This window comes from Urocitellus parryii, chromosome 2 (assembly GCF_045843805.1).
Source record: "Urocitellus parryii isolate mUroPar1 chromosome 2, mUroPar1.hap1, whole genome shotgun sequence".
Classification (NCBI taxonomy): Eukaryota; Metazoa; Chordata; class Mammalia; order Rodentia; family Sciuridae; genus Urocitellus; species Urocitellus parryii.
The window spans coordinates 102213783-102227806 of NC_135532.1; the positions used below are offsets into that span (position 1 = coordinate 102213783).

The following is a 14024-nucleotide window of genomic DNA, read 5'->3' on the forward strand; positions in this document are numbered from 1 at the left end:
TTTCTCAACATGTCCTTTGGAACCAATCATCAATTTGTGAGCTAATTGATAGAAGTCCTCTTATTATGAAATAGAGTTTTACTTGTGGGGAAGGAAATAAAGAGTTCTTTGTATCTAAACCAAAAAATACTGGTGAATATGTTTAAGAAATATTACAGTGGTTCTTAAAATATTTTAATCTTACAAGACAGTTGGCTGGTTAAGCAAAATAGTAACAATGTACTATGTTGTTTCTGTCCAATTTAAAAGTAAAGTGTGTTACTCTAGTAGCGGAAAGAACAGGAAATGGAAGTACACTTGCAAGGCTCTTAAAACAAGTGCAAAATACCGTTTTAAGATTATGATAAATTGATGAATTGGAAATTCTAAAATGGCCACTAGAAAACCAATAAAATGGTATCCCAAGCCATATATGCTGAAGTTGTCCTGTATTCCTTTATGGGCAAAGGACTGGAGCCTTTTTTAGAAGAACCCAACTCTGCTTGTATTGGAGGTCTTAGCCAGTATGCAGGATATCTCCCACTTTCCACACTACTCTTCTGTTTTATAGTTCCCATGGTCACTTAGCACCTCTCAGTCCCTTTTCTTTAGTAGTCCAGGTGAAAAAGGGTCAATGCTTTGACTTTGTCACTGATTTCTGTACTTGCCAGCCCAACATGTTGCATGATAAAGTGGAATGAATTAATCTTTGATGTTTATATTTCTCTGTGATATCTCAACATACTTCATACCTTTTTCTCTTCCCCTGAATTCAGAGACATGAAAAATGCTGTAATTGGAAACAACAAGCAGAAAGCCAACCTCATTGTTTTAGGAGCTGTTCCAAGGTATGTTGGCTGTCTGTGCCCTTTCTGCCATTCATGCTAAATACATTCTTAATGTATTTCTTACTCTTAGGGACAAGACCCCTTTTTTCTGTATTGTCTATTTTTTAAAAAATGAATGCCTTGACATATGTAAACCATCTCTAAGAACCATCTCCAGAGAATGGAATAAGAAGTTAATATATTAATACTCTTTGGAAATTCAGAAAGATCATTAACCCTGCAGTGTAAGAATTTGTTGGATGGATCCATAGGACTGTATACCTGCCTGATAATTTCTTTTCCATCTCCTTAGAGTCCTCAAAGTTTTTGTGTGAGTGGATAATTTATTAGAATTTTCAAGACATTTTTGAATTAAAGAGAGGGGGAAAAAACTCTGCTTGGTTTTTTTAAATTAATTTTTTTGTTGGTGTATTATATATAATATACATTAACATAACATTAATTTGACCAGTCTCATTCCCCAGTACCTTCCCTTTCCTTCCTCTCCAGCCTTATTCCAGCTTGCCCCACTCTGCTAATCTCCTTCTATTATTGTTGTTTCAATTAGCACATTATTATAGTATATATAAATGGAATTCATTGTGGTATATTCATATATGGCATAACATTATTTAGTAGATTTTGTTCTTCAGTACTTCTCCACACCCTCTTCTCCCTTCTTCTCTAGCCTCTTCCTCTACATTGTTGGTCTCTCTTTTATTTTCTTGAGATTCCTTTTTTTTTAATTATTATTATGGAATTCCCCCCATCTTTCACATATGAGAGAAAACATTCAACCCTTGACATTCTGATCTGGCTTATTCTACTTAGCATGGTGTTCCACAGTTCCATCCATCCATTTACCAGTAAATGACATAATTTCATTCTCATGACTGAGTAAAACTCCATTGTGTGTACATACTACATTTTCTTTATCCATTAGTCTTATTGATGAACACCTAGGCTGTTTTCATAACTTGGTTATTGTGAATTGTGCTGCTATAAACATTGGTATGCATGTATCCCTATAGTATACTGATTTTAGTACTTTTGGATAAATATCAAGGAGTGAGATAGCCAGGTCATATGGTGGTTCCATTCCTAGTCTTTTGATTATATTGATTTACAGTCCCATCAATAACATATAAGTGTACCATTTTCTTCTTATTCTTTCCAGCATTTACTATTATTTTTATTCTAACTGGAGTGAGATAAAATCTCAGTGAAGTTTTGATATGCATTTTCCTGATTGCTAAAGAGGTTGAACATTTTTTTTCATACATTTGTTAGCCATTTATATTTCTTCTTTTGAGAAATGTCCATTTATTCATTTGCCGATTTATTGATTGAGTTATTGGATTTTTTTCCTTTTGGAGTTTTTTTTTAGTTCTTTATATATTGGATATTAATTATCTGTTGGAAGAGTAGCTGGCAAAGATTTTCTCTCATTCTATAGGTTCTCTCTTCTTAATTGTTTCTTTTGTTCTGCAGAAGCTTTTTAACTTGATGCCTGCCACACACTTATTCTTGGTATTATTTCTTGAGCTTTAGTATCTTATTGAGGAAGTTGGTGCCTGTGCCATTATATCATACTGTTGACCCTGTTTTCTTCTAGCAGTTTCAGACCAGAGTCTAATTCCTAAGTCTTTGATCCCTGAGTTGACTTTTGTACAGGGTGAAAGATAGAGATCCAGTTTCACTCTTCTACATAAGAATATCCAGTTTTCCCAGCACCATTTATTTAAAAGGCGGTCTTTTCTGTAACATGTTTCTGGCAGCTTTGTCAAGAATCAGATGATTCTATCTATGTAGAATTGTGTCTGCGTGATTTTTAATCCTGCTTTTTTTAAAAAAAAATCTGATTTTGAGAATTTGTTGTTTCTTGAGTTATCATAGGAAGTTAGATTTTTCTGACGACCTTTTCTTTTAGGCAGGCAGTGACATTTATATAACTTTCTTTATGCTTTTGCTACTTAGAACCAAGGTTTTTTTTTTCTCAAAAATTGTTATACATTTTGAAAAATATTTTTATTTTTTAATACAGGATTAATGGTTTTAATGTGTTTGACCTCACTGACCAGCAACTGTTCGTAGGGTTTGTGTGCAGTATATCTAAATAGTGCTTTAGGGAGCATGAAATTAGAATGTAAAAGAGAAAATCCTAAGTGGTAGAGCATTAGCGTTTGGGGCTTAGCTGTTTGGCGAGCTGGGCTAGAGTGGAATTTGGAGGATTTCCTCAGTCCCCACATGGGAGAATTGAAGAGAAGAAAGCTTTCCTTGTTTGAAAAACTGCACAAAGATTATTCCCTGTATGTTAGACCTGTGCCATCTCAACACTATAGCTCTGGATTTCTGGTTTGAGTTTGTGATCCAGCAGTTGGTTTTGAAAAGACCAACCAGGGAATAGCAGATAACATGGACTATCACACTTGTTCTGCAGATACCACTTGTACACAACTCTCAGATTTACAGTTTGATAAACTCTGAGATCCTATGATAGTCCTGTTGTTCAAAAAGAAGAAAATCTCTTCTAGATTTTCTTTAGATGTTTCTTTGTTGAAGTAGCAGATAATATAAATAAATATTACCTAGAGAAATTCAAATAAGCCTAATCAACTCTAATTTTAGTATGTAGAATGTATCACATTCCTTTGTCACAATATTTTAATTTACTTTTGTTCTTTTAGTCTCTTTGTTTATCAAGTGCCTTCTTTTTAGATTGTTGTATTTGCTTCAGCAAGAAACGTCAAGCACAGAGCTGAAAACGGAATGTGCAGTGGTATTGGGAAGTCTTGCTATGGGTACTGAAAACAATGTCAAGTCTCTGCTGGACTGCCATATTATCCCTGCCTTACTACAAGGTATGCAGGGAGGACATTTCACACAAGAAAAGATTAGAATGAGTTTGCAGTGTTTTAAGTACTGGTTGAGAAGATGAATCTCACATGTCGTTTCTGTTAATAGGACTACTGTCCCCAGACCTGAAGTTCATTGAAGCTTGTCTCCGATGCCTACGTACCATCTTCACCAGTCCTGTCACTCCAGAGGAGCTACTGTATACAGTGAGTTTGGGATGTTTTGGGGTCATTGGTTATATTTCACTAAAGGCTATTTGCTTATCACTTCAGACTCATAGCTGTGATATACAAAAAGTCTCAAGAAGTATTTGAGTTCCTGATTATTTTCAAATATTAAATGTTCTAGGCTTTGTTTAAAAATGAACAATGGTAGAGCATTTGCCTATAATAAGCAAGGCTTTAGGTTCAATCCCCAGCACCACAAAACAGACAAACAAGAAGATAGCCTCAGATCCTAGAGGAATTTGCAAACTGTTAAAAATAAAAAAGATCAATTTTTATCTCTTTGTATATTAAGGGAATATATTTTATGCTAAATGAGTGATAGAGAGTTCTTCTCACTTTATGTTCTAGTTCAGGAAAGTAGGTTTTGTAGAGTAGCTACAATTTGTCCTGGGTCTTGAATAATAGATAATTTAGAGAATTGGAGAGGAAGGAGGCCATTCTGGGAAGGATCTCTGTGAAGCAATTGCAGTATGTTGGGCAGAACAGTCTGATGTGGAGAGGGCATTGCTGTTATTCTCAGCTGGAGAGAGAGACCAGAACCAGCTTGCAGGAGGCTTAGCTGACAGACCAGAATCAGAGCATACCCATAAGAGAATCCAAAGATGTTCGGAGTCAGTCAATGGTTTTTCAGAAGCCTCAGGGACTTATCAAGGGTTCTTTTTAATCTGTTGGTGGGACTTTCTTAATGAAAATTACCTAGGCCAGTGTTGTTGAAGCACTATCTACAATCTATAGTAAAAACATATTTTTCACTGCCTCAGTATACACATGTATAACTTTGTGTGTGTGTATGTATGTGTGGAATTCTGAGACAACTATCACAACACAGTTCCACAAATTTGATGTCCTCTGGTTTCTCTTTTGTTGTTTCTCATTAGAAACAAATAATGTCATTTGTGGTTCTCAGAGTTCACAAAGAATCATTTGTTTGATCAGATACACAGAAATCAGAAATCTTATCCATATTCAAGATTTATAAGTATTTCAAGAATATAAATAAACAAGAGGCACAGGGAAAACAAGCATGGAAAGAGATGGTACAGGGCTTCATACTCCATCCTACATCAGATAGATACATACTCTTCTGGCCTCGATGATACATAAGGTCTCTAAGTGAGCTTTGTGGGTCACTTTACAAAGTAAGAAGTGTATAAGTTATGAAACGTCTCAGTTTTATACCTTAGGGTTTATGTGACCTTCTTGAGAGACTTATGCCTCATAAGTCTAGATTGTTTACTACAGTAGTTCTCAAACATGAGCGAGTTCCAGATTACTTAGAGGATTTGTTAAATAGATTCTGGACCCCACCTCCAGAGTTTCTGAATAATAAGATGGATAGGGCCTGAGGGTTTGCCTTGCCTACAAGTTTCCAGGTAATTCAAATTCTGCTGCTTTTTGGACTGCTCTTTGTAGTAAGTGTCACCGTGTTTTTCTGGGTGTCATATTGTCATGTTTACAAAGAGATTAAACCAATGACCTGTCTTCTCTACCCTAGAAATTTCTCACCCACCCCAGCCCTGGGGAAAGAGGGGGAGAAATTAATCCTAGCCAGCTGTTTTGACTCCTTCCTCACTCTCTGAACTGATTTATGTCCCACTAATGGATCATGGTGCAGTTTGGAAAATTCTCGTCTAGGTCAACTTAACTTTTTTACATGACAACAGTTAAGATACAGGTAGGTTAAATTTAGACAGTGAGATCATGGAAATTATGAAACATTTCAGTTTTATGCCTCAAAAGATTTTATACTTCAGAGTCAGTGGGGAATCTGTAAAAAGTGTCAGATGCGGGTAAGCAACAGAGAGCAGTACTTGAGTGTAGGTAGACCCAGCTGCTGCAGCAGCTCAAGTACTAAATAGGACTGTCTAGTCAGAAGAGGGCAGGATTTCTAGTTTGAAATCCTGTTTATCGATGTTCCTGCTTCCCTCTGTCCTGCCAGTGGAACTATTGTTTCCCCTTGCTCTATTTGAAACTCCATTTTCTCTCCCTTTTCTTTCTCTGCATTTAGTACCTAACTTTCTCTGAGGTTTTCAGGTTTTGTGTTTTGTTTTTAAATTGCTGTTGACAACACAGAGATTATACTAACAAGCAGGGGAAAATATTCCATTTTAGGGAATGAACAGCCTGCTATTTTTCTTAGCTTTTATGTGTCTTGGCATTTTTTTCTTCAATGCCCTCTGTGTGAGGGTCTTCAAAATGTGGTCTGTTGATCAGCCTCTTTGGGGAGCTAGTTAAAATGCAAACTCTTAGATCCCAGTCCAAATCAAAATTTGAACGTGAAGAACAATCCCTGGGAATTTGCAGGCACATTTGTACTTGAGAAGCATAGCTTGAGGACTTGTGACAACATTGACTAGGAGACTTGAGCTAAGTCCATCTGTGTTTAAGGCCAAATTCTCTTTCAGTTTGTAATTCCTTTTATATTAAAAATAAATAGTTACTTGAAGAACCTGCAGTGGGTTGTTTGATTTTTCTTTTTTCCTATGTCACCACGTAAGTGTTAGTGAAGGTGATAGGCAGTGGGTTTTATGGTTGAAAAATTGCTAATCATATAAATTGTCTTGTACAGATTGCAAATAGCCAACTACAGTCATTCTGCGAGATTGTAGTTGTTACTGATGCTTACGATATATCTCAGAGATCAAAATGGTCAAATTTTATTTTATAATTCTTTCAAAATACTTCTTTATACTCTATATCTCATTAATCACCTCACATTTTGATTCCAGAAATGATTAGTCTTATTGTAATATATTATTTTATTATTAGGATATAGGATGTTTGTGAGAGAGCTGTTAAGAGGTTCCTGTCCTCATATGTATATAGTTTTCAAGGATGGATATTGAAGTCCCTTTGCTTGTCCTTGACCTCAGCTGTTTTGATGGCCATGTTGTTTTTGTTTTGCTCTGTTCCTTCAAAAGAAACATGAATTATTGCCATTAGGATAAGAGGCTTAAATTATGTACCTGCTCATGTAAGTACTTTGTCAAATGTGTATACAGTGCCTAAGTTCCTTGTTGCTGTGCTCTCATTCCCATCCACTCCAGGATGCCACAGTGATACCACACCTCATGGCGCTGCTGAGCAGGTCCCGCTACACCCAGGAGTATATCTGTCAGATCTTCTCACACTGCTGTAAAGTAAGAACCAGAATAAATACTTTCTGTAATGTCAAATCTTACATGCCCTTAAGAGATGTGCCTTATTTTTGTCCTCTCAGGATTTTATGTGTATATTTTATCCTTTTTTTTTTTTTTAACACAAAAGGCAACATGTAGTGTATACTGCTTTACGTTTTGTGTTTTTCACTTAACATATCTTGAAGGCTGTTCCACATCAGTACATGAGGAATTTCTCTGTTCCTTAAAAAAAAAAAAAAAAAGGCTGCATAGCATTTTACTATGTAAATATACAGTAATTGAATTTAATTAGTCATCTGTTTTTAAGCATTTAGTTTGTTTCCAGTCTTAAGCACAAAGCAATGTTCCAACAAGTATTTTGGGTAGAAGACATTTTATAAGAAATGGAATTGCATCAAAGAATATGTACAAATTGTAATTTTGCCCATAAGGTCCTGTCTGGAGGTTGTAACTGGTATTACTACCAGCAGCATGAGATCATGTCTGTTTCCTTTCAACTTCAGTTTCCCATGTTGTTAGAAACAGTTTTTAGTGATTTCTTATAAGAAATAAGAATGATTCTTGTCTGCTCATGGTTAAGTGTGCTCTCTCCCCCGTCCCTTTTTATAGTCATATTCAGGTAGGTATTTATGCAAGTATCCTGAGGTAAATAAGTATAAAAGAGATAATTTCGTATAATTAGAAGAGCTTGTACATTGTAGCCATTAACACCCAGTTTTAAATTCCAGTTCTGATTTGTGATGACTGAGGAACAGTGAGTATGTTATTTGACCTCGCTGAGCATTAGTTTCCTCATCATAGATTTTAGCAACCTTAGCATATGATCGTTGTCTTTCCGTGTTAAGTGGAGAATTTTTACCTTTTCACTTAAAAAAAGAAAAAAACACTTTATGGCTTCTCTTTGGCATATCTGAATTACCAGCCTCGCTATTCTTGCCAGATAAGAAATGAATAGGGTGGGATATGAGAGAAAGAGCTCAGAGCTTCCATACCCTCTTCAGATACATCACCCTGTAGGATCCTCCATATGTCTCATCTCCAGAAGCTCCAATTTCTCTGTGTAGCTTCCAAACCTAAATAGCTGGGTATTATGAAGTGCTACTTATTTTCCTTCATAGATTATATTTTGAGTGTACTCATTTTGGTAGCCATGGGTGATGATTTGAGAGTTTTCTTAATTTTAAGCAGTTTCTAATTCTCACCAAATAATTGGTTATCTTCTGAGGGAGGATTCTGTGTTTCAGGATAGCATTACCTGCTTTCCTATCATTTGTAATATAGATACCAAGTGAGGTAAGAAGGGCTAAGAGAAATGAACACCTACATTGCAAAGTGGAAAGATCACAAGTCTTTGCTGTTTTAGAACATCTCCCCCAAATAAATGAAAATTAGATCATTTGGTCCCAGAGAAAATACCTACATTAAAATCTAATCATTTAAACTTCTTCCCAAACCTTAGCTGATTATCACAGTCTCTTTACTTCTGTTTAAGGTACTTTGAAGTTAAGATTTTCAAAAATTTTGGAGATTTTGCTTCTTGATTCCTTTGACAATGTGTAGGTTAGCTCATAGAACCAGGGATATCAAACAGTGCCTCTTTTTGTTTTTTTTGTACCAGGAATTGAAACCACTGAGTCACATCCCCAGCCCTGTCCCCCAGCCTTTTTTAAAAAATATCTTTATTTTGTTTACTTATTTATTTTTTAATGTGGTGCTGAGGATTGAACCCAGGTCTCTTATGTGCGAGGCAAGCGCTCTACCACTGAGCCACAACCCCAGCCTCCCCAGCCCTTTTTTTATGTTTTATTTTGAGATAGGATCTCCTTAAGTCCTTAGGCCTTGCTAAGTTGCTGAGGTTGGTCTCAAACTTGCAATTCTCCTACCTCCTGAGTCGATAGGATTACAGGTATGTGCACTCCCATGCCTGGCTCCTTCATCATTTGAGGTGGGCAAAGGAATGCTCTAAGAAAATGAAGTTTTGTTACAATTCATTTGCTAAAAATGAATTCAAACCAACAAGATATAGAATTTTCCAACAATAAAATGAAGTCTTGCCTTCCATGGCAGGTGAGTAGAGGATGATATTCTAGAACTCAGAGCCTTATTACCAACCTTTCAGCATCTATTCCTACTCAAGAGAGCATGGTATCTATTAGTCATAACTACAGTGATTCCAGAAGGGTACTGAAATTTGGACCTGGAAAAATAACTACATATTATTTTGTTAAATTATAAGAAGTTTGAATAATGCCATTTCTGAAATTAAAACTCAGTTAGCATTCAGGACTACTCATAGAGATTTCTCAAAACTTTTGGATTTGCTCATCTGAAATTTCCCAGCGCCATCTTAGCTGAAATCATAGATAAAGGAGTACCATTAAATCACTATACCTTTTATTAGACAGAAACTTCTCTTGAGGATAATAATTTACAGCCACCCTGATGCCACTGATAGAACAGAAGATGTTATCAGAGAAATTCACCTTTAGTAAGCTTTTTTTAACCTGATAGTTATCATTTTCTACTGTAATTAAATTACCAAATTTAAGTATTCTGAGATATAACTAGACTTAAAGAAACATTGCCCTATTTATAAACCCAGCAAGAATAGTAATTGTTAAAATACAATATTAACTTTCTCCGTAATACACTAACAATGTATCTTTGAAAACAACTTATTTTGATGGTCTATGTATTATCATTAATTTTACAAACCTCTTATTTACATGTTTTTTTTTTTAGTACCTAAATGCAAAATAACAAAATTTGTAATAAATACTTTCAAAGGGGCCTAGTTAGATACAAGTAAATGGGATAAGACATTACTAATTTTCACAGACTGGTATTGTATCAATTGGTACAGTTGGAGGGGAGACAGAAAAAGGGAGACTATGAAAGCTTTTATGTATATAAACTCATTATAATTGTATCTTTGGAATTCTTTCCATGATTTATTAAGAATCAAAAAAAGCTAGAAATATTTGTTAGAATTGTAACTTATAAATTGTTGCTACTTCCTTAGCAACAGATTTGCTCAGATTTCTAAGTCCTATTTTTTGGAGTTTAAAACTGCAGGGGCTTATGAATATCCAACCAGGTGAATGCTGCCTTGTTAACCACCACCTGTCTGCAGAGAGACTTGATAAGAACCAAAGAATAGCTACTCCTCTCCAGTTGTTTCTGCCACTAATTCCTTCCTTGTGATCATTTTTACCCAATCTTATACACAGTCTTGGAGAGGAGGAAGACCTTTGATGATACATAGTTGTTGCCATAATTGAGGCAGAGTATTTGAGGGATTAAAAAGTAAGGTATCTTAGCAGTAGGGATAATTATGTAGAGTGAGAATTGTAAATGCTTGATCTTTTCACTGTTATTTGTAAATACAACTCTTTCAGTAAGGATATTTCAGAATTATTTAGATCTTAGAAAAAAGATACATGCACATGGGTATACTTTGAAGTGATATTGTAATAGTGAAAGACTGATATTCTAAATGTCCAACTAAGGGGTACTAGTTGAATAAAGTATGAGACTTTTATGTGATGAATAAAATGAGAAAACTGATGTGAGTGATCTTTGAGATATTTAGTAAAGGAAATAAAAGGTTTAGAGTAGTACATATAGTCTTCAACCATTTGTGTTAAAATGGGAGAAAGAATATACTTGTATATTTATAAAATGTCTAGAAGAATATAAAATAATATAATTAGGTCATTGCAAAGCACAGGAACCAGTTGGCTACATTGACCAATGAAGGACAAGAGGTCAAGGAAGCACCCTGTCTATATTTAGCCATTCTGATAAGCTCTGCCAGTGTTTAAACTGAGACCAATAGAACTTAACCATGCTGACATGTAAGCTGGGGCTAATTTAGATTCACCTTCATAATTGATTCTAGTTTCTAGATAAGAAAAAAAATGGGTCATATTCTTAGGAGAGTTTCATCATTATTTTTATATGAAATAAGCCAGAGACCCTTTTATTTCAATCCAGAGAAATCCAGTGCTAGTAAAGCATTTAGAGCATTGTCCAGTCCACTGCACATACCCCTTAAGTAGGACCTATAATAACTCCTTGAGGTGGGAGGAAAGGGAGCACACTTAAAATCTGTGCCCTGAGAATGGGATTTGCATGTGTAAACTATGAAATACTCTGTAGTAATTTAAAATAAGAAATTAGGGGCTGGGGATATATCTCAGTTGGTAGAGTTCTTGCCTCATATGCACAAGGCCTTGGCTTTAATTCCCAGCACCACAAAAAAAAAAAAAAAAAAAAAAAAAAGAAAGAAAGAAAGAAAGAAATTAGAAAATGAATAGAAATTAAGAGAGATTGTTGAAGTTCCTTACTTTTTTTTTTTAAGGACCTTTTTAATAGTGTATGAAATGTTTAGGGTATTGTTACCTATAAAGTAGAATACTTGTGTTATTTAGAAGTATGACTATTAATCCCACTTCAAATGATGTATGTTTTGACCCAAGAAAGAGTGAATTGACTACAAGATAGTTTTTAGTTGGCTAAATAACGGATTAGAGAAACTATTTCTAGAGCTTTTATTCTAGACCAATAACTAACTGTTGAACCTAGATAGATTTCCTACCTATGGTGGTATGTTCTTCTCTTCTGAATAAGAATAAACATGCAGTACTATACCTGCCTTGGCTTTAATTGACTTTTAATTAATTGGTTGGAAGAGATTGGACGCAAATGATTGAATAAGAGTCATAGCAAAATTAAAGCTTTGTATTAACCTTTAGCTTCTTCCCCTTTGAAGATCTTCAGTACATTGTTTAATAGAAAACAAAGTGATGAAACCAGGCGCCTGGCACAAGCCTGTATGTAATCCCAGCAGCTCAGGAGGCTGAGACAGGAGGATCGCAAGTTCAAAGCCAACCTCAGCAAAAGCAAGGCACTAAGCAACTCAATGAGACTCTGTCTCTAAATAAAATACAAAATAGGGCTGGGGATGTGGCTCAGTGGTTGACTCCCCTGAGTTCAATCCTCAGTACTCTCCTACCCACCAAAAAAAAAGAAAACAGTGAATGAAAAACAAAATACCACTTTTTTCCTATCTCTTCACCTTCCTACTCTAAGAAGTAATCATTTTCAAAAAAAAAAAAAATGAGAAACAGAAACCAAAACACGTTCACTTCGTAATTATGGAGTATTGTGTTTCTTCTCATTATAGCATTGCTGAAACCTCCCTGATGTATTATCGTAGGTTCTTGGAATTAGTTTTAGAGTTTCCCCTGAGTAGCTCTTCAGCCCTAAGTTGTAAGAATGGCCATGCCCTTGTCTCTTGTGGGCATAGGGTGAGGGTGTACACATGAAATACAGAATTCATAGCTCTGTGGTGATATTGCTATGTAATCATTGTGAAGGTCCTCTGCTGGGACAGCTTCTCTGTCCCTTTCCTTATTTCTGGAAGTTAAGAGAGCAGCAGTTCTCAAACTGGAATGAGGTAAGACGTGGCAGCCCCTTGTAGGAATAAAACCTGTCTGCCTTCCTTTTTGGGGTTGAGTTTACAAGCAGAGGGTAACTAAGAAATCTATAGTGTTGTGGATGTGGTTTTCAACATTTATTAAATGAGATTTTGTTGGAATGAATCACTACTCTTAATTTATTATTATGTTCTCTGTTTTTACAGGGTCCAGATCATCAAACAATTTTATTTAACCATGGTGCAGTTCAGAATATTGCTCACCTACTAACCTCACTCTCCTACAAAGTAAGATGTTAAAAATTGTGACCGGATTTTTAACTTGTTTTTGGTTTATAGAAAGAGGTCCACATATTTTATTGTTTCTTTAATAGATGTTGTAATCAGGAGTAGTATTTTATCAGTAAAATGTTTTAGGGAATTATGTTACCTCTAGAATGTTCTTTCATTATAGGGGGAAACAATGTTGTCCTTGCATCTCAAATTTTCTAGGCTATGGTTGTGCCATGAGTCACTGTTGATTTTTTGCCTGCTCAGTAGTAATTCAGGTCTTTCCTGGGCAGCTTCCATGCTAAAGCTGCTCTTGAAATGCTGCTTTAAAATCTGTAGAAACAATGGGTGGCTAGTTCAGGAAAGACTTTGGAATTCACAGTTGAATAACTCAAACTTATAGCCTCTACTCCCATATATCTCAATATGTGTAATGTGTTCTGTTTTGTATTTTGAGTTAAAAAGTCAAGAATTTTCAGACTTAGTAATTAAATTTTCCTTACTATCTTTTGTATAGAGCTAACAGTTTCATAGTATATTATCAAGCATTGAGTTAAAAGTTAGGCCATTTGTTGTTGGCCAGTTAGCAAACTGTGGCAAATATTAGGATATTGTTGGTATTGTGAGACATCAGAGCTGGGTATGGCAGAACAAGAAGCAGTCATTTTTGTCCTGTATCTCTTTGTAGTGACCCTAGTCTGCTATTTTGGTTCTTAGCTTTATTTCAGGTAGGGCCTGCTAATGGGTATGTTTTCCTTACCCTAGACATCATCCAAGGTTTGGTCTTGGGGAAGAGCTCACAAGGATAGGAATGGGGAATGGAGTAGCTTGAAACTAGCCAGAGGCAGGAGAAGGAAATATCTACCGAAACTGCTTCCTCTGTCCTGTGCCACATGGAAGCTGAACTCAGTCAGCATGTGCATATCAATAAAATGTTGTTTGGGTCGCTATTTATTGTCTCTTTGTTATTCTCTGGCTTCATTTATTCCCCAGCTCTTCCTCTATTTCTTGTCTTTTCTGCATTAGACTTGCCTATTATGTCAGATTTTAAAACTTACCAGTTGTGGAAGGGCAAAATGGTAACATTACCTTTTGCTAAGGTTTGTTCCATTGTTAAGAGTATTGTGACATCTTCTAGGGTCCACCTATGGGGACGTGCTAGTGGTGTAGAGCATTGTCCCATGAAGGACATTTCTTCACACTCCACCTATGTGTCATGTGGGTGCCTTCCAACTTCATAAAAAGGTTATGTGTAGACTCAGGTTCAGAAGTGAGGATGACATCT

At 35.7% G+C, this 14024-nt stretch overlaps 1 protein-coding gene across 2 annotated transcripts in view; it reads left to right on the plus strand.

The window, feature by feature from the left end:
- Positions 1-14024, plus strand: part of Armc8 (armadillo repeat containing 8) — a 100739-nt gene that overhangs the window by 34840 nt on the left and 51875 nt on the right. For both annotated transcript variants that reach the window (XM_026384991.2, XM_026384990.2), the window contains 5 exons: positions 756-827; positions 3525-3667; positions 3771-3868; positions 6937-7029; positions 12677-12757. In XM_026384991.2, the coding sequence (XP_026240776.1) occupies positions 760-827; positions 3525-3667; positions 3771-3868; positions 6937-7029; positions 12677-12757 (483 nt within the window). In that variant the 5' untranslated portion in view covers positions 756-759. The remainder of the gene's footprint in view (positions 1-755; positions 828-3524; positions 3668-3770; positions 3869-6936; positions 7030-12676; positions 12758-14024) is intronic.